Source organism: Gallinula chloropus (genome assembly GCF_964237585.1).
Source record: "Gallinula chloropus genome assembly, chromosome: 14".
Lineage (NCBI taxonomy): Eukaryota > Metazoa > Chordata > Aves > Gruiformes > Rallidae > Gallinula > Gallinula chloropus.
In genome coordinates this window covers 13,255,198-13,280,285 of record NC_140099.1, presented here as the reverse complement: position 1 = coordinate 13,280,285, position 25,088 = coordinate 13,255,198, and the positions used below count along the sequence as shown (strand labels likewise).

The following is a 25,088-nucleotide window of genomic DNA, read 5'->3' as shown; positions in this document are numbered from 1 at the left end:
CCATCGTCTTAAAGCGGTCCAGCTGTCTACAGGAAGATCTGCAGGATCAACCTCTGGAGAACTCTCATGTATCCCTTTTCACTGATGGATCTTCATACTCTGTAAATGGAAATGGACATGCAGGCTGTGCAGTGGTGAGAAACTTAAAAGTACTTGAAGCAGAATGTCTGCAGCTCGTGGTGAGGGCCCAAGGGGCTGAATTAACTGCATTAGCAAGACCGATCTGCCAGCCCAGTGACAGTGAAAATCAGTAAGAAATCAAGAGGCTGCTGACCAGAATTAAGTGATTGGACTTGGGGGTCGGGTGGTAGGCTGCACAGGTATAACTGAGGGGTGTGATCTGGGGTACAGGCCCCTCTCTGGAGGCACCAGCTCAAGCTATAGCCTGAGAACTGATAAAAGAGGAATTGGAAACCTTCACTCAGGCTTTACATTAATCAGTAGGATCCTAGGGCCATACCTGGTAAGGCTGCCTGGTGTGTGTAAAACCTGTCAGTACTAAAATCGCTTATACTGCTGCAGGTTTTCCCATGAAAAAAGGAAAATAAATTCTACTCCTACAAAAGCATCCACACACTGATGTACTTGACTGATATAACCACATCAATTACAAAAGAACAACAGACCTCGAATTATCCCAGTGGTAGCAACGGCCATGTGTAGTTTGCAGTGCTCCTTTTCTTTTTCCAACACAGGATTTGGGTGTTTTCTCTAACTACAGCCCTCACCTACAGAAATTTGGCTATTTGTACCATATAAGTTGGTTGCTCTGGAAACAGGCTACAATTTCTTCCATCTTCACAGCAAGAGCTGCTGAACCCCAAGACAAACAAGCATAGCAGCTCTGTTCACTTTCACGATGTCACGATGAACGTGACTCCAGAGTCACGGGTTATTTTCCTCTTTCTTACCCACTCTGGGGGCTAACCTCATGGGGAGCCTTTGACTGACTTAGGAAGGCAGTGAAACTCTTAAGCACCTTTCACAAAAGGAAGCTGAAGTAGGAAATCTCGCATGGGATAAAGTATCAGACAACATCTGCACGGGTAACAGAAGGGGGGAGTTGAAGGAATCTGTTATGGAGGGTTACAGATCAGGACCATTTCCTACTTTTCCAGGAACACATCCTACTTTTCTGCAGGGACTATTGGATATTACTAACACGCTGCTTCCTACGTTATCAGTCTGTTTCCAGTCACTCAACTCTTTGTCTTCTGAGCTCCTTCCTTCACCAAGCCATTCATCAAACAATCTGGATTCGCTCAGGCACCCAGAATGCACCTCACTAGCATAGGACACAGCAGTGGGCGGTGTAACACCCAGAGAAGCACAGTGTTTCTCACCAGTTTTTCCTCCTGGTGTCAGGCTGTTCAAGGTGAAATAATCACATCCCCTTTCCTTTTCCTATCTTCTTTCCCCTTTAGGGACCTGGATGTACAGACGGGGTGAGTGTGTGGTACCTGTCCCTTTCTCAGGTACAAATTACCCCCCCTATGCCCCAGGGCCAGCAGTGTGCTGGGGCTGCTGGCATATGCCAAGGCAGCACTCCACCTGTTTTATTAACAACACAGGGGAGGAGAGAAAGGAAACGCTGGGGCAAAGTCAGGAACCTTTGCTGTCCGATGCATGAGATCCTGTCCAGACTATCTCCTCAGCAGATGTCTTCAACTACAGGGACACTTCCTTCTCCTGACAGGCACATGACAGACCAGGAGCTCTGTGGCAAGGATGAAGTCAACTGGCTCCATGCATCCACAAAGTGAAGGCTCAGAAGCTGTTTCAGTTTTCTGTGATGGCTTGGCCCCTACCAACATTCTGCTGAACCCATGCTTTTATTAATCGAACGGTAAATTGCTGTGACAGCCTAGACTTAATTAGTCATTTCATTAATGGCTATTTTAGGAGACATAAGCTGCCACAAAACACAAGATTACTTGTTTGAGGCCTTAGTGTAACTGCTGCACCAGTAGAGCATTACAGAAACCATTCAACACTACATATTTCGTTAAATACTAAAATTAAATTGCCCATATGTACTTGACTTTAAAACTCTTCATGTCCACCTTGCACCAGTGATACACATGCAAATGATAGACAGCTGGAGAAAACATTCTCTTTTGCCTTCCTCTCTTCCTCCAGTAACCTAGTTCACCTTGGAGGAGGGCAGATAATTGGTAATATTCTCCAGTTACTGTTTAAAAATTTGTTTAAATTAGCTAAAGTAAGTACAAGGTTTGTCCTCTAGGTAGAGCACTCAGGGTATCCTGGTAAGATGAGGACAAAGCGAAGCAGGCAACCACAGAAGAGCTTTCAGAGTGCTAGACAAGTTTTCTTTTTAAGACACAAAGATATTTTTAGGGTCCAGACTCAGCTTGAGCTCCTGTGGGGGTGCAGCATCAGTAGATTCAGCCTTGAGAGCTCATGCTGAGCACATCTGAGGCTGCAGGAGAAAACCACCAGCAAAGCATGCCACAGGCAAGCATAAAGGCAAGGAGGAGGGCAGAAGTGTCATGCTCCATCTTGGGGAGACTTAGCAAAACAGTGGGCTGAGGGCCAGACAGAGGGGTGGGAGTGTGAGAGCTAAGTTATTAAACACAGTACAACACAAGCAGCTGAAAAACTCGACTGCAACCATGGAGAGGAAATAACAATACCCTCAGTTCTCTAATTCAGTTCTCCTCATGATTGTGTGGAATTACAATTGTCAAAACTGTCCTACCTCATGCAGATTTTTAGACAAGGGAGGAGACTGCAGAGCTCTTGTGATTTTGGTGATTAATCGCAAATATGAATACGTTACAAGATGCATCAGCCCCTTCAGGGATGCTAAACCAATGCAAGATTCCTCTCCATAAATTGAGAATGTGATTAAAACGGCACAGAAAGGGAATGAGGGTATACTTGCCTTTGGTCTGCTCCTTTTGTGCAGCTTTTCTTATGAGGAACTTCTTTTAAATTCTTGGGTTTATTTTCTAGATGTTGCATTACCTCCAAAGATGTGTTGTCTTTGCACATGGGTGAAGAAACAGAACTTTGTCATCTCTTCCCTCATACAAAACTCCCCCCCTCTAATCCAGAGGGCATGAGACAGAGTGTTGCAAGGGAAGCTTTATACATAACTGGTAAGCTTCTTACTGTCACAGGTCTTCTTCAGTAATGCAAGGAAGCAAGAGAAAGGCCCTCCAGAGATGGAGGAGGAATAATAATTATTTACATAGGTAAGAGAGCAAAGACTTGGCTGCCACATAACTTGCAAGTGGTCGAATGGGGCACTCAACTCTACAAATTTCTGACTAGTCAAGCAAACTGATGCCTCCTATCACAGCAGCGACACTGGTTCTATACTGTATGGGGCACAAAACCTCATCCTGATCTAGAGGTGGCAGGTGAATGTTCCCTGTGCTCCCACCAACAGAGATCCCACTGCTATGTCTTATCTTTTGGATGGAAGTCCACCTACAAGGAACTTAGAAATCTCAAATGATTGAAAATAAACACAAGCTTTGCATTTCATAGCAGATATAATTTAACAAAAAAATCAAAATATATTTTTCTGACATATTTTTAAGAATAGTTTTAAAAATTATTTGCTCAGGTCAGGTTAAAATTATTTAAAAGCATAATTATCAGGAAGCACTCTTCAAAAGTGACATTTCATAACATCATCATCTTTTCCATTAAAGCAAAGGTCATGACTCTAACATGCTTTCAAATACAGACCTAACTCCAAATACTAATTAAACAAAACCCCAAACCCACCTCCCCACTGCGCAGCAGTATTTATTCCTCAAAACTCTACACATCTCCCAAGGTCAGTCCTGGCCCACTGCCACCTTGAGTTTTTCTGCACATTCTAAAACACATTAACCCAGGACTAAGGGAATTAGACCCAGTGGAGAACAGAGAAACATTATCGGAGAGATTTCCATCACCAGAATTGCAGACCTGCTGGTAACACTACCTGTGATTGCTGCCTCTCTCACTGAATTGGATGCAGTAAAAGCCAAACCTGCCATTACCACCAGCTCAGATTGTACTCAGACTGCATACAGCCTACCTTCCCTTCTCCATTAACAACCCTAAAATTCAAATCAAGTTTTATCATTAGGGCATGCCTGCAGTGAATTTTACCCAGGAACTTTACTTATCTCACAGAAAGGAGTAACAAACAAAACTATTCCAGAACTAATTAACATCCATTAACACAGAGTAAAAAAAAAAAAATAAGAAAGAAAGAAAAAAATCCAAAAAAGATTCAACAGCAACTAACCACATGTTAACAGAGCCCTTTAAAACAACATTTTGCTTTGTGCCTGCATGACCAAGACACAGGCAACATCCTCTGGTATTACGTGTCTTCTAGCTGAGTTCCTCCATAAGCACTGACAGCCTTGAGACAAGGCTTGTTCTTGCTTCTGTTGCACTGAGTGATCTTGCTCAGTTAATCTAATTTAATTTCATTGATTTCTTCTTCTTGGCTTGCTGTTTGGACACAGTGCTCAAAGCAGATTCTGAAATACCCACTGATGTCTGAGGCAGTTTTCCAGACTGCGTTGGGTACTTGGTTTTCATAAGGACTTTAAACAGTGGCTGGGACAACATATGTTTTAGTTGTTTTTTCATCCCCTTCAGCATCTTTTGCTTCTGGCTTTCTTCTTGCTCACTAGCTTTTCTTCCTTGGGGCAGAAATCAAAGACAGACAATGTTACAACAGAACTTGCATTGGCCTCTTTTCACCAGACTTCTGCAGTGCTAGGGGCAAATATCAATCTCATCTTTCTCTCTCTAACAAGTTCACTCAACTCCCATACAGTCTTCCAGTCATCTGCAACACTTTCAGATCACCCAGGCTGTCCACAAGATAATAAGATCAGGAAAAATCCCAACTACTGAGTAACTGTAGCACAGGTATCTGCTAAATCACTCAGTTGGTCCTCAACCCAGAACACACTCAGGAACACAAGGAATGGGGACTCAGAAGATAAGGCATTAAACCCACGGCTTCTACCTCAGGCAGAAGCTTTCTTCTGGGTATTTTGTTACTTTCTGCATGCCTCATGTCAGCACCTGTAGAACAGGAAGCCCTTTCCTCCTTACACATAAAAAACAATGAGGTGCTCAGATTTAATAACACAGGAGACGGGCACAGACCAGACAATTAATATGGTCATAGGGCTGAACTGGAGAAAAATCAATGAAATCAGAGTAATGTAAATGTAATGATGTAAATGAAAGGACATTACTAAATCCTTTTCAGCAGTGTACAAAGCATTTCATTTATGGGAATGACTGATATTTTAATTGGTCTCCAACAAGCTATGGAAGAACCAGAGAGTGGATACATTTTAAAGCATCAATCTGGCAAGATTCCGGGTGGAAATTACAAAGTACTCCACTCAAGAGCCACAACTTACTTGGACTGGATGTGCTGTTTTGAAACTCATTTCAAAGCACAGCACACTCAGACTATGTCAAAACAAGACAGCAGAGTGCTAATTATCTGAGAATGCTCCTGAACAGTTTGGACAGAGACGATTAGTGCTCGCTCGCCAAGTGGCTGAGAACAGGCTAGTCCAGCCGTGAATAAAGGAGAGGAAAAAAAATCATCTGAAAATGCTTCAAAATTAAGGCATCTACATATTTAGCAAACAGGCTGGAGACAGCTCAAGCTGGAGTGAAGCAGACAGCAGCCCTATACGGCATGCCTTCAAGGAACCTGTAGGAAATGACACCCTCACACCACTAAACACAACATGGCATTGTACAGTGCAACGCGGTGCAAAGCTTCATGGCACTGAACAGGTATGTGCAGTGGCACAGCCCTACACACTCTCTCAGGCATAGCCTGCAGAACATTCAATTTCAAAAAGATAAGAAATTATTTCTAACACACCACCAAAAGCCTCAGCAACTTGGATATAAGTACTGGCCGTTTAGCCCACAGAAGTCAACCTACGTAAGGATCACATCATTTTTGGTGTTTGCCAGTGTTTCCTGGGTGTTCCCACACAGAGCTGCCAGGCTCCTGCCCTGCTCTCTGACTACAGGGGAGTGGGAAAGATAGGTGGAGAAACAGCTGCATCTTTGACATGGAGGGACCAAGACCCAAGCAGGACATACTAGGCTATAAGATTACCCTAAAACATTTGCTAGAAGCTAAAACAGTCCTTGTTATGACATGTGGACTTGCAAGCAGCTTGTCAGAACTGTCATACCTCACGCCCTTGGCTCCAGTGCTATCTACAGCACAAGTATTGTGAAAACACCAGCAAGACCATGTAGTAAGCAATTATACTCCTTTCCTCCCCCTTCTGCCCTGCAGGTTTTAAGAGTTCTTCTGCCATGGTGGGGCTTCTGAACACCAGTGACCAGTGGAGACCACTACAGGTAGGTCCAAGTGAGCCTGCCCATAAACAAGCATTTCTACTTGCCCATAAACATGTCATCATCAAGATCAACTTCCAGAGCCTCTGCAGCTTGCTGGAGCCAGGAGTCGTGTTGCTTTGCCCGACTGTTGAAAAACTCTGCCTTCTCAATCTGCCGCGCCAGATTCACCCGTTCCTGCAAGACAAGCACACTGCAGTCATCATGAACACGTTCAAGTGTGGGGCACTTCAGCACAGACCAGTTTTTGAATGCATGCATTACAATGCAACTGAGGTGCAGACACTTTTGCTCCCTACAGTTCCACCAGCTGCCCCACATAATGAAGACGTATGAACACTTGTAAAGTGTTTTCTTTCTTCAGATCCATGATAGAATCTGACTTCTGAAACACCTCAACTACTAAATACACCTGAATGCTAGTTCCTTATTCTTCAGAAAAATCTTCACACACACTTCAGAGACATCAAGGACAAATCCTGATCATTTCCAAGTTTACATATTTGCACTGTACAGATGGATCTGAAAGTTACTAGTCTCAGCAATAAGGGGAGGCTGCTAGCTTCAGCCCACTCTGAAGTAGTGAGCTCCTGCAGACCACATGGACACAATGCCCAGTCCTTCTCCCCAGCTGCACGCAGGTGGAACAACAGTGTCCAGCAAACCTAACTGTACCTGCAGCCTTCCAGCTGGGCCAAGCTGTATTAAAGACCTAATTCATTATGGAAAGAAAATCTGCACCAACAGTAATAACAGCCCAGCAGCAAATTCTGAAGAAGGAAACAAAAAATACATCAAAACCTCTTCATTACTACCAAGAGGACAAAATTGAGTCTGTGGAAGCTTTTCCTTGATTTTCTTCCTCTCTCAGAAAGCTGCATCTCCTCCTGAAAGATTCATGCTAAACACCCCATCTGCAGCAAGCCTGGGCTTTGAAACTTGCTGATGTTATTCGCAAGGTGAGGATACTGTTGTTGCCACTGAGGTAGACCCTGGCCTTAACGGCAGCCAACTGGAAAAGCAAGAACCAAAATACCTTAAGGAAGTTAACTGTTGCATTATCTGACTGCTTGCATTTTTCTCCTGTTCTCAATAACCGCAATATTCAGACACCCCAACCCCTGCTGGATTCCCCTCAAATGCAGTATTTAAATATTTACAGATAGGAGATGGCTGATGTCACCCAAATTGTTAAGAGAATGCTGAGACATGAAATGGCCTCTTATTCCAGAAGTAGAAAATCTGTGATGACCAAATGCTTTCTAAGACGCGCTATTTTGCAAATTCTAACCACTGTTTCTCTTGTGAGTCAGCGAATGACCAAATTTTCCTTAAAATGTACAATAACCTAGGAAAAGGGCCACGAAGATCATCAAGGGGCTAGACCATCTCTCCTATGAAGACAGGCTGCGAGAGTTGGGCTTGTTCAGCCTGGAGAAGAGAAGGCTCCGGGATGACCTAATTGCGGCATACCAATACTTAAAGGGGTCCCACAGGAAAGTGGGAGAGGGACTGTTCACCAGGGAGTGCAGTAATAGGACAAGGGGCAATGGCTTTAAGCTAAAAGAGGGGAGATTTAGGTTAGACATTAGGAAGAAATTCTTTACTATGAGGGTGGTGAGGTGCTGTAACAGGTTGCCCAGAAAGGTTGTGGAAGCCACATCCCTGGAGGAATTTAAGGTCAGGTTAGATGGGGCTTTGGACAAGTTTCTTGGCTCACTTATTGAGAAGTCACCAATACTTCTTAAAAAAAGATAAAAGTGTTATTAACTTCAGTTTAAATCCACATCCTGAAAAGTAGATTTCATCTGAAATACAGAAAGAACATGATAGGTAATGCAGTAATATAAGTAAGTGAGCAAGTGATCAGGCTGCAAAGAGTCTGTTAGGTTTTTTACCTTAATAGAAGTCATGCACTTGGTTTCAACTGGGAAAAACGGCAACTCTTCACTCTTCTCCAATGTTTTATAAATTTTCCTAAAGTTGATCAAGTCATCAGGCCCAACCAGCAGCAGACTAAGGCCTTCGTTTGCAGCTCGCGCTGTTCTGCCGCTTCTGTGTACGTAGAGCTCAGAAGTACGAGGGACCTGCAAACATTCAGAAAACCCATGAGGCTGCCCATGGAAAGCCACCAGCAACCTGTCAGGCATGGGCCAAGGAGTGGCCAGAGAACACTGCTTTTTATATACACACAGTACTTTGCACGAAGCACATCTGAAGGCAAAAGGTGTCTGGAGACAGTTTTTGGCCTCTGGTCCTGTATTCTTCCTTGCATAGCTTTCCTCAGAGAAATGTTAGAGCCGAGTCATGTGACAACTTAAGTTGTCAAGTTGACAAGTTAAGCAAAAAGCAAGCAGACTCTTATCTGTAACATCATGAATTGTATATAATCACACATTCATGAAGTGAACTGAGGACAGTCAATCACTGCAGCAATGAGATTTTTAAGTACAAAGCACTACAGTACAGTTAAATTAACAACGATTAAATCTCTACACCCTGGACTATACTACACACAGGACCAAGAATCACAGCTTTATAGTCTTCAGGGTTTGGACTGTCAAAACCTTATTTCAAAAACAAAACCATAAGAACAAAAACATTAAAAATATTTAACCTGGTAGTGGATGACATGCTGCACGTTGGGAACATCAAGACCACGAGCTGCAACATCTGTTGTCAGGAGGACACAGCTGAGAAAGTGATAACATTTAATGAACATAAAAATCAAAGAGTAAACCATCTGCCAAGGAACATAATACAGCGAGCTAGAGTTCTACCCCAGCAATTTAAGGAACAGATTTGTACTGTATCATCTGCTGGAAATATGCTATTTGTTTGCCCTTACAGAAAATGATACCCAATATTACATCAGAGGCAGCCTTGAAACAGCAATTAATGCAAATGTTACCTTCATCAGGTCTATTCTGTTTCCAATAAAGGAATGCACTACCTTGCTGGATCCTGTTTTCCTATGCTTTTATTCTCTCCCAATTCACAGGAATGCTAACACAATTTGCTGTTCAATGACCTAATCCAACCACTTGGCAGGGGAGTCTGCTCTCCTTCATTACATTTCTCAGTGGTCTGCCCAGCCTGGGTGTAAAAATATCTTTACCTTGATATGAACATACCATTAGCAACACAGCTGATCTTTTGGCAGGAGAGAATGGTTATTACAAGCTTTAGCAGTTGAGGAAAAAAACCCAACACAACAAAGCCCACACATTATTAACATTATAGATTTAATTAACAGCTTTTTGTAGCTGAAGCATCTCCTACTGAGTTGTACTCAAGTTAAGTTCTCTCAGTAAATTAAAAGCTAGAGATACAAAGGGGAGGGAATCTGTTCTGACAATTTGTATTTCTCCTTAACCTTAGAAATGAAGAAGTACTCAAAAAAGACATGCTTTTATATTAAAGTCTACTACAGAGACTGAAGTCTCCCTAGGGTATGGAACAGTTAAGTTTTGAAAAAAGTCTCCCAGCAACTGAAACAAGTTACTTGTATATAATGGAAATTTATTAAGATTTCATGGCTTCTAGCTCCATACTCTACTGCTACAAGGTTCAAAGCTGAAATAAATAGAGAAAATTCTACAGTTTGCATTCTGCAGGCAGCCTCAGATTTCTTCTTGCCTTGAAAAGCTGCTGTCTCTGAAAATGCCCTGTCTGGCCTAGGCTAATGGTACTGACACTACATTTTGCCACGGGATACTGCAGATCTATCATGGCAATTCAGCCTCTGCCCCTTCTCCTGCATTACTCTAGCAAACCTTGAGCCTCAGGAAGTTAATTCCCTTAACTAAACCCACAAACCCTAACCCAGCAAAAAGCACTGTTAGTTTTCTGATGGCTTAGTGAGATGAACCAACTTACAGAAGGATCACATGAACTGCAGAGCCAAGACACAGGGGCAGAGGGGTGTGCAGAATGGTTATAAAAGCATATGGCTGAAAATGGGGCAAGTGACAGCTCCTTCTGCAGCAATGAACTGCCAGACCACAGGATAATTCAGGCTCCAAGGAGGTCTCTAGACCAGCCTTGTCCTCAATGCAGGATTACCTACAAGGTTGGACCAAGTTTCTCAGGGCTTTACCAAGTGAGCCTTGAACATGTCCAAGAACGAGCAGCTTGTCCTCACAGAAGAGCTTTCTTATACAGCATCACAGAATCACAGGGGCTGGAAGGGACCTCGAGAGATCATCAGATCCAACCCCCTGCCAAAGCAGCTCCCCAGCTCATATCTAGCCTGAATTTCTCATTTCAACTTGCACCTGTTACCCTTTACCCACCTATGACACACCACTGTCAAGAGCCTGGCTCCACTTATTGATATCCTTCTTTGAGATACTGGAGGGCTGCCATTAGCTCTCCACAAAGTCTTTCTCCCAGGTGATATAAACCCAGTGCCCTCAGCCTCCCCACTGGCAAAGCAAGTGCTTCATGATCATCTTGGTTGCCTTCCAGTGAAGTTGTTCCAGTTTACCTCAACCATCCTGTGAAACCTCATTCTTACTTGTCAATAGTCTGGGCACACGAATGGGGACTTGCAGCTAGCTCCTCCAACCTGCTCCTTCTCTAACAGAGCTGTTTCCTCTCCCCACTACCCTTTACACCATTTCTTCTCTACCAGGAAGTAGAAAATCAACTCACCTCTCTCGCTCAGCAAACCTTTCCAGGTTTTTCAGCCTTTGTTTTTGGTGCATGTTGGCATGCAAAGGAAGAGGATCACAATTTAAGATTGTGAGGAGAGAACTGAGACGTTTTACACAGTCTATGCTGTTTGCAAAGACCATGGTTCTTCCTGGGTACTGGAGAAGGAAGTAGTAGAGATAATAGTCCTTCTCATCTGTATTACAGTGGATTCTGGTTTCTGTCAGAGTCTCAACAGTAGCCTCTTTCCTTGTTAAGTCTATCACTTTGGGTTTGCCCTTTATTCCTACTTTTTCCATTAACAATTCTAGCTTGGTCTTCTTGTCCATCTTTTTAGCATTCTTTTTCTGTAAAACCCTTGTGGGAGTCTGATGGACTAAAGTCAGAGTTGCAGAAAAAACAAAAGTCTGTCGTTGAGGGTTATACTGTGAATCGTTCAAGATTTCCAGCAGCTGAGACAGCTCCAAGAAGTGACCTTTCTCAACCATCCTGTCTGCTTCGTCAATCACAAGGCACCTGTCAAACAGAAAACACACCGTAAAAAATGCACTGGCACAGATAAATACAGATCTGTTATAGTTCAAAAGAACTTTTCCTGCTAAACACATAATGGAAGTTCTGTGTGTAAACCTCAAAGGAACACCAGGTATGCCAGGGTAGCTACTGCAGCCCTCCACATTTCTTTTTGAAAAAAGTCAGGTTTCTGAAGGAAAAATTAGGAGTTTGCTACTGGCTATACTTGACATTTCCTTCCATCAACATAACCACTGTGCATTTCAATAACACACTCTGGCAAAGAAGTGATCTTACATAGCTGAAATGACTTAATCAGTGAGTAAACATAATCAGTATGCAGTGACACCCAATTCAGTATTCATCAGTAACATCTAAAAAGTACCCTTACCTGAGCTGCCGAAGATTTGAGAGATGTGGGTGTCTCTCTTTAACTAACTCCCACAGACGGCCTGGAGTTGCAATTACAATTTCTGGCTTTCGATTCAGGACACGTTCTTGCTTCTGTGCAGCCATGCCTCCAACCAGAATTGCAGTCTTAATGCCTAGAACACATAAATAATAGTTTTCATCTCACTCATTTACCAGTGAATGTCTACATCCATCCATCCACTCAAACAAGTGTTTTTTAAAAATCCATACTGTAACTTTCAGCAAGCATTTTGTCCAGGAAACTTCAGGGGGTTTTATGTAACACTGAAGATGCAGCAGTGCCCTCAGTTTTACAGAAAAATCCTCATTATCAGTAGATGCCAAAAATAGTCTTTCTTTTCATGCGCTTGTCTTCCAACAGAATTCTGTATGTCCTCTGTAGCTGTTAGCTTTGTTCACCCCTACTTCAGAATCGCATTTGGTCAATTCTCTCTGCATGAATAAGCACGTTCCTGTTATGAAAAACCAGTAAGCCCCTCCAACAAAAAGGCTGAGAAATGCTTGTCTTGCTAATAACTGCTCATTTGCTATGGAATAATCCTAACAACAATGCTCCCTCCCAGTTAATGATTCTCTGGACTTCACAGTAGCACTGAGACCCTAAACTGGCTTTAAGCAATTTGCTCAGGTACTAAAAGAAGTTTGGCTTTGGAAGCACAGACTTGACACATGTTCCTCAGAGAACATACTGGCCCCCGCAAAACTGAGTGCTACTGTGCAAGGCTCTTCCAGCATCCAAACTATTGTAGAGCTCTTTTCCCTACTACTTGTGAAATCACAGAATCATAGAATGGTCTGGGTTGGAAGGGACCCCAATGATTATACAGTTCTAACCCCCCTGCCACAAGCATGATTTAGACAAGCCTGTCCAGGGCCCCATCCAACCTGGCCTTGAACACCCCCAGGGACGGGGCGTCCACCACTTCTCTGGGCAGCCTGTTCCAGCACCTCACCACTCTCCATGTAAAGAACTTCCCCCTCATATCTAATCTAAACCTTCCCTCCTTTGGCATCAATCCATCTCCCTTGTACTGTCATTGTCTACCCTTTTAACAAGTTGATTCCCCTCCTGTTTCTCTGCTCCCTTCAGGGACTGGAAGGCTGCAATGAGGTCCCCCCGCAGCCTTCTCTTCTCTACGCTGAACCAGCCCAGCTGCCTCAGCCTCTTTTCATAGGGGAGGTGCTTCAGCCCTCTGACCATCTTCGTGGCTCCTCTGAATCCTCTCCAACAGTTCTACATCTTTCTTGTATTGGGAGCCCCAGATCGGGACACAGGACTCCAGCTGGGGCCTCACAAATCCCATGCTTCCATGTAGGGATTTTTTTCAAAGTAAATTTGAGGCCACAAAGCAAGCCCCTATCAAAACCTATTTCCCTCTCCTGTTACAGCAACTATCCATCACTTGGCCAGCACATTTTTACACACAAATAGCACTGCTCCTAACAGAACTGTACTTACATAAATTGATTATTTCAGGCTAGGAGTTAAAATTAGCCTGTAATCAGCTGCAGACTGATGAGCACAGCAGGATGTATAGACACCAAAGGAAGATGTGCTTAAAAGCAGCTCACTGCACTACATATCCTCTTCAGTAAGTAAACAATTAGTATTACTGGAGAAGTGGGGAGTTGTTTCTCAGTTCTCTCCATCTTGAACACATCCTCACTCATTCACTTAAGAAATACGCTGACCTCTTATTTGGAAGAGAAAGGAATGGGACTGAATTACTTTTATCAGATGCATTACCCAGCAATATGCTGTGGCCTGATTGCTGCAGGAGGTAAGTCAAACAATCCAGCAGTACCTTCTACCCTTACATTTATGGCCATAATTCTTATTTCAATAGACAGAAATATATAGCTCTATCTATAATCTATACATGTTGACATACCTGTCAAAAATTAAGTAATTAAATATATATGTATTTTATATACATAATGAAATTATTTTTCATCTACAACCTATATCATGCAAAATCAGGACAAACTCAGCTGTGGCTGAGTATCTAGTACTGATTCTGTGTTGCTAAAGCATGAGTCAACACCTATTTGGAGGAAGAGACATTTTAAAGCAAAAGATCTCACATTAACTGTTTACTTCCACATGCATCTCACTGGAGAATTTTAAAGAACTTCTCAAGTAGCAGTGACTACAAACCCTAACCCTTCAAAAGCTACCCCAATTTTATGATGAGGAAGAAACTGTGGCACACATTCTGGCTCAACACCAATGTCACGATCCAAACCCAGCATAACTTGGGACACCACCTGTGGGGGGTCTCCTTACCTGTAAACTTTGCAACTGCATCAATGTGGTGTTTTACTTGTACAGCTAATTCTCTTGTGGGAGTAAGGACCAGTCCTAAAAGAGGTCTTTTTTTATGGGAGCCAACAGTATGTGTCTCATCACCACAATCAAATTCAAAGTTTTCCAGCCCCTTCACACAGCCTGTTGTGAAAGATGCATCATCTTCATCTCCACTGTCTTCAACCTGCTGATGGATTAGTTTTTCTGCTTCATCCTCATCTTCCCATCTTGTTTCATCACGATGCTGATGGGACTCTTCAGAAACACTGTTGTTTGTGGTTGTTGAGCTATTTGATTTTTGCCACTGCAGCACAGAGTGAATCATTGGAATTGCAAACGCAAGCGTTTTGCCGCTCCCTAAAAACCAAAGAAGAGCAACACAGACTGACAAGTCATTTATCTGAACAGATGAGAAAAGCAACAGCCAATCAGACTGTTCTGAAAACACACAGTTGTAACAGACACAAACTCTTTATCTTTAGAAGACCAGAACCTTGCAGCAATAGCATCTTTTCTGCTGTTCTTTTTAACCATCTCCTAGAGGTCACCAAAGGCGTCCTGCCTGGGGAACGGGTATTTTTCCAACCTCCAGCAGGTCAGGCACACTCATTTGTTCTGAAAGTGTTTTTTTTAAAAGCTGCAGTTGCAGCCAAGATATTTTTAAAGAACTGCATGCCTGTAAGGAGAATACCATGCCCTAATTGACAGTTCTGACCAATGTTCTCCAAATAAAGGAATAGCAAATGAGGCCAAGGACAAACTGGAATGTACCTGAGGATTCACTTCCACATTCCATGTACAGTCCTGTGTTCCTGACTTTCTAAGAAACTGTATTTTGACATAGTCCATCATCTAATTTACTAATCTATCAGCAGTTCACGTTTTTATAATCAAATCACATAAATCTAATTTAAAACAGATAATTCACTCTGAAAAGGGGTCTGTCAAATACAAAAGCGCTCACCTAACTTCAATTTCAAGGTTTCACTGTACCAAACCACAAGTCACATGCTTGCCACACATCCCCTTCTGAACTGTCACTATTGGGAGAAGTCTGGGAGCACACCCACCCCAGCTAAGGTTCTCATAAACATCAGTTCCTTGATCACAAAAGCAGCACCCAAAGCACAAGACACTAACCAGGCCACTGCTGGGAAGCAGCCCTCTGGAAATCTCATCTCAACTCCCTAAGCACTGCTTGTCTGTATTGCAAAACACAGAATGGTTTGCCAAATTCAGCAGTGCAGAATTGCCTATTTAGAGGAGATCCTTAATTTCAGTTAATAAACAGCCAAGCCCAATATCCTGACCAATTCTGCTGCAAAGTCTCCTTGTATCCACTTCCCCACCTTTCTGCATGTCTGGGAGGCCTCTTCCAACATCTGCACTCGAAGCAGAAAAATGTTTACAATCTGCATTTGCAGCAAGATTCTGCCTCACCAGAGCATCTGTTCTTACAGTGAAGTACACTGCTGATCTTGACTTACATGTAATGCAATTTGGCTGGTGCAAATGTCAGTCCTGCAACCAGCCAGGTTATGGCTGTAATGATAAGGAGCATTCTGCAGGCACTAGATTCACCCACAAATTATACAAATAATGACCTCACAGGGCACATTATCTTCACAACACACAGGTAACACAACATAGCCAGGCCTGTAAAAGCATTAGAAAATTATATCTTGGCACCCCCAGATAGCACAGCTCAAGCTAACTCATGATCTTTTAAACAGTTTTAGCCTGTAAGATTTAACAGAGATAAAATCTGGTTTCTCAACCAAAAGCTTCACTAGTTCTACGTGGTGATGAACAGAACTGGTTAGATCCACAGCAAAAACAACAAGCCTTGACATGTCTGCATCTGATCTCCACTGCCACATCAAAATCTTGCTATTGTCCCCTGTGTTAATACAAAAAAAAGTGAAGACAAATAGTTCTTTCACCTGCCACTTTCCTCCCTCAAGCCCAATGCTGGGGCAAGATGTAGGATGTGGAAAAAAAAAACCTGGAGAGTTTCAGTCGCTCCCAGCCACAGCACTTCCTGACAGACCATTGTCTACACCTCCTCTCAAGTTTCTACAGGAACACCAGTGACCCACTGGGCTCCCAGGAGAGAGCCTGGCTTTCCTTCATGAAAGATGAAACTAAATGAGCAAAACAGGGTTATGCAAAAGTGGGCAGCAACAACACAACCTGCCACCAAATGTGCTTTCCATTCTGCAGCTAAAGGGATTTGCTTCTCAGAGCTGCCAAAATGGCACTTTTTTGCAGCACAAAAACACTTTAAATTTTCAGTTCCATTTTCAAAAACACTCCCTGCAGGGTTTTCTAATCTTATTAAAGCTAATAGCACCATCCTAGCTTCTAATTAAAATAAAAATGCAAATGACTGCTTATCTTATTAGCTGCTATACCTTCATGTTTAGGCATAGTAAATGGCTTTACAAGACAAGCAGTGAGATAAGGCAACTGGAACAGATGAAAAGAATGCCAAGGAAGCCTTTAAACCAAACACAGCTTCCAATTGTGCTTCCTATTTTGAGCTTTTATGGGGAAAAAACATTGCACTGTTAAAGAAGACAAAACTTCAAAGGTATGAGCAGCAAAAAAAATAGAAAGTGATGCTCTGAGACTTCACAGCATTGTTTAAGTAAAAAAAGAAACTAACAAATTTCAGTAAGGCTGCTAGCAATGCTCAAAGACAAAGGCAGGAGCTGATCCAAAGCTGGACAAGGGGCAGTATCTCTCCAGTGAATGAATCAACGTAAGATCCAAGGATAAGCAGTGACAAGGGTTGGTGGCAACATACAAGCCAAGCCCAGAGACAGGGTGCAGGGTGGGCCTGTTTTGCCAAAATAAAGGCTTAGCCCATATTCCCAGTGCTTAACACTGTGCCCAGTGTGTATTTACTGCTCTAAGGCAGTACTTAGATCACCTTCAAGAGGAATCATAGAGTCACAGAATCGTAGGGGTTGGAAGGGACCTCCAGAGATCATCGGGTCCAACCCCCTGCCAAAGCAGCTCCCCAGCTCATAATGCACAGGGAGGCATCCAGACGGGTCTGGAATCTCTCCAGAGAAGGAGACTCCACACCCCCTGGGCAGCCTATTCCAAGAGGAACCTAGGTCTCTGCTCTGCCTCAGCATGCAACAGCCACAGAAGTTAGGCTGTTGGAAAAGTGACCCTGTTTGATGCATGAACTCCACTCTTTACAGTGTATCGACAACACAGCAAAGAACTGGAGAAACAACAGAAAAGAAGCCTGTCAAAAGCATAGAAACCTAGAGAGACTTCAGGGCTTTGCACAGTGCACTTGGTGCAGGTGGCATGTCCAAGGTTCCCAAGTTACAAAGCTTTAACACTTCAGAATGAATCATTACTAATATACTGGATACACAGAAGATACAAGCTCATCCTACGTGTGAAGGCTTCTGCTTCACATAAAACCAAGCTACACTTTAGGAGGGCAGATGGGAAGCACCCAGCATATACACCCAGTTTAGCAGATCTGTACCTGTTTCTGCAGCACCAAGAACATCCATGCTGTCCCGGATGGCAGAAGGCAAGGCCAAGGCTTGAATAGGAGTTGGAGCACTAAATCCCAGGTAGCTCAAGGCTCGCAACACTGGCTCAGGTACAAACAGGTTTTTCCATGCAGACACATCAGCTTTGTGGTCAGTTGAGGCAGAAAGAACTTCTGTTGTCCAGTTTTTACCTTTTTTAGTAGACACAGACTGAAGAGCTTCCTGAGCCTGAGAAGCCTTGTTTTTTGCTGCCTTCTTTTTCTTTGGAGCATCTTTTGTGCTTGAAGTGCTCCCAGCCACGTGTCCATGGTCCTTGGAATTTACCACTTCGACTATTTTGTTACACTTTGCCTCTTTATCAACTGACACATCATTTTCTGCTGCGAGAGGATCATTGTTTTTATCTGCTTTGCTTCTCAAATCTTTCTTTTTCTTTTTCTTTTTGGGAGGGGCAACAGGTGCTTCCTCCTCATCACCGACTTCTTCTGAAAGGCTCTCAGCCTTTCTCTTCTTCTCTTTCACTTTCCCAACTTTGGAAGAACTTACCAGCTTGTAGTCTGTAAGTTCCTCCAAGCATATTATATCTTTAAAGTCCTCATCAGCAAATAGATTGGGGTCGATATCCACGGTCTTCCATTCTCCAACTACTTGAATGCCTTTTTTCTTTGGTTTAAAGGCAGGCTTAAACCTCCTTCCTTTTTTTTCCTTCATTTTTACTTAAAAGGAAGCTGGGGGATAAAAACAGAAAGCAGGGCACCGGGTGGGAACGGGGGTTACACTGATAGTGTTCGAGCACAGGGGAACGCCAGGCCTACGCCTTTTCCTGCGGGGGAACCATGAGTAGCCTCAAACACAGGCAGGCAGGGCAGGGCAGGCCAGGCCAGGCCTCGCTCCCGGAACAGCTCCGCGGGTAAAGGTGAAGCCTCCAGAACAACCCCCGGCAGGCCGCGACGCGCTCCCGTCCTTGCCCGGCCCGGGCACCTCCCGCCAAAGGCCCAGCTCCGGGCACCTCCCGGACCCGCGAGAGGCCCAGGAGGCCTCACCAGCCCACAGCCCCGGCGCGAGGGGCTCTCCCCACCCCTCGCCGCGCTCCGCAGCCCCGAGACAGCCCGGCCGCAGGACTCAGCCCGGCCGCAGGACTCCCCCCCGGCCCCGACAGCCGCTAACGCCACCACCTACCGCGTGCTCTGGTGGGCGCCACCATTGGAGAGTGACGTCACAGCAACGGCGCCCGCGGCGCCTGCGAGTGCGTCTCGAGAAGGCAGCCCCGGATTGGTGGGAGACGGGGGCGGGGCGGAGCTTTGTTCTGCCCGCGATAGGGGGGCGGAGCCTCGGGGCGCAGCTCGGCTCGGCGCGCGGCGTTGCCCTGCTCTTCGTTGCCCGCGCGGGCGCGCCCTGCCGGCGGGTCTTGCGGCTCGGGCCGGTCCCGGGGCGCTCCTTCGCGGGGCGGGTGGCCCAGTCTGCGGAGCGAAGGGCTCGCGGGCCGGCTTTGCCGTAGCCGCCGGTTTCCGGGCCGCCCGTCGGTGCGCCTCGGCTGCGAGGGGAGGGTGGAGCCTGCGGGGCGGGGGGCGCCTTGGCGGCTCCGCTTGGCGCTCGCTGAGGGCTGGCTGGGGACGGGCGGGCTGGCGGTGCCGTGCTGGGAGGCGTTGTGCCGGTGCCTGCCGTATCTCCCTCGCTGAAGCATGCGGGCTGGCCAGGGGACGGGCTGTCCTCGCAAGGCCTCGATTTTAGGGCCCCTAACGTGGCGCCTAACCGGCGCTGGGCCGCCCGGTGCGGATGAGGAGCGGAGCTTGCTGGTAGGCAGGCAGCTCGCGGGAAGGCGTGAGGATACGCCGTTCCCGGTTGGGTTACTGGGGAGTAGCCTCTGCCCCCCGGCATTGCCACAGCGTGGCTTGGTACCGCACCCGCGGCGCCTGGCCTGGCAGCGCAGATGGACGGCGGCAGCTGCTTCACCGGCGTGGGCGAGGACGTGGCTTCACTTCCTCGCCCGGCGCTGCCTTTACCTTCCCGAAGAGCGTTGGTAGCTATGGTGCTGTTCGCATAAATCACACCTTGCTGCGGCGCGGGCAAAGGAGAGGACAGTGTGTTTACCTTTTCTTACGAAACACAATCAACACCTCGTTTGTGTATTGTTAGGGGCATAATGCATCTCACTCAAGAAAGGTTGTATAAAGGGGCCTCTTAAATTTCAGCTCTGAAATGAGGAGCTTTGGTTGAACGGCCTCAGCGTTGCTCACTCAATCAAAAGCTCGCTATTCATGCTGGCTTATGTGTTAACGTTGTGCTAACGTGTTCTTTATTCTTCCCTGTTTAGAAGAATGTTGGGGGTAAAGTAATGCAATTTGGAGAAAAGTTGCAAATAACTATAGACCGAGGGTACCGCTGAGGTCACAGCACGGTTTGTTCCTCCTGTGCTATTAAGTGCTCTTTGCAGCCTGGCCTTGGGGTAGGAAGAGGACATCGTAAGTTATGTACTATGGTAATGGAAGGTTTTTACTTCTGCCAAAAGATTGATAGTGGCCCTGAATAGCATCTTTTCCTGCGAGACATGGGAAGAGAGGCAGAACCAGGAGGTTTCTAGGTGATAGGGACTAGCACAGCAGATGAAGATGCAACTACAGCAACAATTACAATTATTATTCTCTGGTATCTGCAGGTGCTTCTTGGTTCTGTAAGAAGATGGGAATACAGGGGGCTGTTCTCTTTGAGCAGTCTTTTTCGCTTTGGTTGTTTTTTTTTCCCTTTTTTAATGTCTTATGGCCAAGGGCAGCAATGGGCATATGAAATGTTTTCAAGGACAGTTTCCATTCCAGGAAATCATCATTAATGAACTGCCAATGCAGAACTGAGGAGTTGCTTCCAGTTCATATCCTCTCGTGAGCATTGAATGCTTTGTCCTCATGCTCTGGAAGAAATAACTGAGAGTCTCAAAGTGAGTTCAGGGACCAGGATTTGATATGGTGGCTTTAACAGTTCAGCCAGAAAATCATATTTATGTAGTAGGGAAGTGCTGAAGGGTAGTGCTAGTTCACTGATAGGAGCTGTGACTGCTCTTCATGGTTAAGTTAATGAGGGGGTCTCAGCAGTCTTATGCCTTCCCTCATTAAACGTATCTTTCCTTCCAGGTTGTGTGGAAGGAAATTTACAAGTGATGGTTTTGCCAGTTGATAGTTTCTCAGCTTTATCCCTTTTTATTTCACCAGATATTAGCAAAAGCAAATTTGCAGAAGCTAAAGAAACTGATTACTCTCAAATTCTGGTGTGTCTGACTTAAGGCTGGTCCTGAATAAAGAATTTTTAAAAATGTGGACAGTAGAGCTCTTAGCCATTATTCTGTCCTTACATGGTTTTGGTTTGCAGCTCTGTTTTGAAAAAACGATTTAACAGGGAAATGACTTGCCAAATTATGTTGAATTATGCTTTTTAATGTAATTACAGACATACTTTTACAGGGCACAAAATTATTCTGTTTTATTCTTCAAGAATTCATTTGTGGATTCAGCTGACTTTTCTTCTTGATAAGTATTGAGCTCTATATACTATTTATAGACTAAAGGACTGAATTAGAGTCCCTGAATCTTAATTGAAAGAAGGCACATGCCTACTGGTAATCCCTGTGGAGGTTCAGAATGGTTTTACCTGCATAGAGGTGGCAGCTCTTCTTACTGCCATGGTGTGAACCAGTTGTGCTAGAGAAATTAATTTTTTGAGTTGAAAAGGGATAACCAGGGGAACATTTGATTGACATGGCTTTTCTGTGCTGTGGCAAGGCTTTGTCAACAAGAAGTGCCCATTTGTTTCCTACCAGAGAGTAGGTACGTACACTCTTGGTAAGTGCAACTCCATTATTGACAGTGCAAAGCGACCTTTTAGTTAAAATGCCAACAGCAAACAAAACAGAAGCGTGCTTTATCCCCATCCTGAAAAGACTTCTTTAGATCAGCAGTTACTTAAATACCAGGAAACAGTGAACTGAAGATAATGACAGGTGTTAATGATTATTAACAAGTCATGCTTGCATAACTCATGCCAGTACATACATATTTGATTACTTTATAAATAATTTCCAAACAATTTAAGCAAATATTTCTGAGGGCCCAAAAGAAATTGAGGGGTTTGATGTCTTTATTCAGAACTTTTGCTGACAACAGATCCTTCTGTCCTTCCCAGCTGTAAACTTAAACCCAGAGATGGTGGTTTGGTCTATACTGTGCAGTATTAGATACTAGATATTATATGTTTTGTCAGTATATTTTAAAAAACATAAAAAGAAAAGATTTCTCCTAAGGTAGGTCAAGCCAGAAATCTTTTTGAACAAATACATTTATTTGGGATTCAGGTAGCTGAATTTGGCTGTAGGAACAGTTGAATCTCTATGTGAGCAACTGATGTTGGTAATCAAATCTTGATTATCAGTATCTGCTTACCTACTGATTTTTAATAGCAATGTCTGCTAGTGTGTTACTATACCATGATTTATATTGATACTCATTGTGCATTTGCACAGGAAAAAGATGCTGCATTGGTTTGTGGGTACTTGAGCCTCCTGTGCTTTGCAGGCTCTAGAATTTTCTCTTTGGTCTTCTCTAGTGTGACAGGTGAGGCCCGTCAGAGTGGGGAGGTAAAATCCTGGTTCTCTCAGAAGTTCTGGAATATCATTTGAGGACTGACAAGATATTGAGACATAGCACCGTAGAAGTAATAACTGGAGGAAAACTCTAGGTTGGATTCTTCTTTCTGCCTTCTGCAGCATTCTGGAACCTTTTTCCTGTATTTCTCCAATATATTAGCTCTCTATTGTTAAACCTCATTTGAAAACATATATCCCTTTGCCTGCACTGCTTTTTTTTTTTTCCTTTTAATTTTCTCTCTTTGTTCTTTCTTCTGACTTTGTGGATGAGCTGCTTGCTTATCTCCATGAAGCATTTGTGGTATATAGCATGCTTTGTCAAAGGCTTAGTGCTGCTTCTCCAGCTACTGCCAGGAGAACAAGATATTCTCCAGGCATGAGATTTAAGAGCGCTGGGACATTTAACTCTAGTTACAGTAGCACAACTTTTTCAAGTGCAGAGAGATCAAGGTGAAGATTTTTCTGTGTGACTGAAGAACAGGGAAGACACCTTCCTTTAAGATGAAGGAAGCATCTGCAATGGTTGCAAACGCAGTCAGAAGCAACAGAAACCTCAGGATGTGTTTTGAGGGGAAGAATGATAAAAGAAGTTGAAAGATAACGGGGAATGATATAAAAGACTGCATTTGTTAACCAAGGGGAAATGGGAAATCAAGCCATGTCACTTGAAGAACTGGTCTTCTGGGTAGAAAAATAAAATTAATCTAATTTATCTGGACATCCTCAAAATATATTCTGTCTGTGAAATGATCACTAACAAGGAATAAGAACTTTGAAGTGAGAGGAGCTGGCTAAAGAGAGAGGGAAATGCATGTTTCATTAGGGGAGCACACTGGTGTGCATTATCTGTAGATTAATCTTTCAGGTATGCAGAGTTTACTCAAGGACTTTCTTAAAGTTTTGTGGACTAATTTATTTCATTAATAATTGTGATACAATATTAAATTGGCTGATGACACAGTTACTAATACAGAAGGGAATTATGACGTCAGGCAGATCGAAAGGACCTCGAGGACCAGAATAATGGGATGAATTTACTCATACAAAGCACAGCATCATTCAGCTCAGGCTAATACTGAGAATTTACACTATTAAGATGGGACTTAATTAGTTTTAGATTACTGTGGATCAGAATGATCTCATGTGTTAATTGATCACAAGATAACGATGAGCTGCCAGTGTATTTAGTAAACTCACTCCTGTACAGGCGTTATTCTTCACGGGTGGCATTGCTTCCCTGAAACTTTTACTTGCAACTCTCTATTCTGGTTGCTTTAATTCAAGAGAGGTGAGTGATGCTGAGAGGACCGTGAGGCTGATCATGGGATTGAAGAGCCTGTTTTAGGAGTGAAAACTAAATGCTGAGCTTAGCTTGGTTAACCCAGAATTAGAGCAGATACAACTGCAGTCTTTTAAATAGCAGAAAAATAAGAATAATTTAAAGGACAACACTGGCACAAGAAGAAACTCAATAAACTGGCCAACAGTAATTTTAGGTAGGAAAACTGAAGTTTCTATGGCAACCAATGAGTAAAGAATACTTGAAGGCAAAAAGTTGTTAGTTTTAAATATAAAGTTTGTCATATGTAAGACAGACAGTGTCCATCGTTGCCATAGCAAGGAACTGGCCTCACTGGCTGCCTCTGTATTATGAATGTAACAGTGCCACTCTGACTCTGGGGCAGACTGATGCGGCTTGACCGTGTCGGTGCTGGGGAACTCGTCTTCTAGTGCTGAATTAGGGTGCTTACATCCTAACTACCAACTGGGAAGTGTCTGGGATGGGGCTAGCCCATGGAACCACTGGCAGTTTCACTGGGTGAAAGATAGAGCTCCTGTGCCGTGCCCAGTATCATTTAATCTGTTACTGGTTACAGAGGCTTTTCCCTTCCTTGCTAGCTGTAAAACGTTGAGAAAATTCCTTGGTAGAATACTGTATAGACCTCCCTACTGGAATACTGATGGCATTGACGTTTTGCCATTATTGGTCCTCTTTATAAAATGTAAATAAATTCTACTTTATGTGGATATTGGGGAGGGGGTGGGGGCGGGGGTGGGGAGTAAACCTGGGCAAAACAGAGGGGGGTTGTTTTTTACTATAGAAAATAATTCACTCAAACTTCATAAAGTAGCTCACTATTAGAGCCTACTATCAGGTCAAAAATCCTACAAATAGCTGTAACATAGGAGGAAAAATGGCACTTCCTATTTGCTCTGTTGCTATTGTGATTGTGCAAGTGTTACTAACTAGTTTTGGATAGCGGGTAGCAGATTAGACACTGTAGCAGGAGAACATTACTAGTTCTTACAGAAAGACATGAAGAACAGAGTGACTGCAATCTTACAAATCTATATATTTTACATAAAACCAAATGTAAGGATCTTTTCTGTGTTCATGTAAAATAATGTTTTTTTGGCTTTTAGATGTTATTGAAGGGTACTAAGAGAATATGGGAGACCAGTTTACAGCCAATGAAAACAGAGTGAGTATATTCCTGGGTTTTTTCCCCTTATGCCCCATTTAATTACATAGCTGTTATGACGAGATGACCAAAGTGGCAAAAGAACAATCAGAAATTTTCTGCAAATGAAGCAACAGTTTCTTAGCAACAAACTGGAAAATATGTTAAATAATAGTGGG

General features: G+C 43.8%; 1 protein-coding gene across 1 annotated transcript; it reads right to left on the bottom strand.

Annotated features, from left to right (window-relative positions):
• Positions 1-3,502: 3,502 nt before the first annotated feature.
• On the bottom strand, positions 3,503-19,029 carry DDX24 (DEAD-box helicase 24). Its single transcript, XM_084270618.1, has 9 exons — positions 18,997-19,029; positions 17,808-18,545; positions 14,273-14,650; positions 11,945-12,098; positions 11,041-11,556; positions 9,002-9,077; positions 8,283-8,471; positions 6,428-6,561; positions 3,503-4,672 (listed from the first exon to the last, which is right to left on the bottom strand). Exons 2-9 carry the CDS (start codon positions 18,526-18,528, stop codon positions 4,447-4,449), a joined length of 2,394 nt encoding a protein of 797 aa, XP_084126744.1. The 5' UTR covers positions 18,529-18,545; positions 18,997-19,029; the 3' UTR covers positions 3,503-4,446.
• Positions 19,030-25,088: the final 6,059 nt, after the last annotated feature.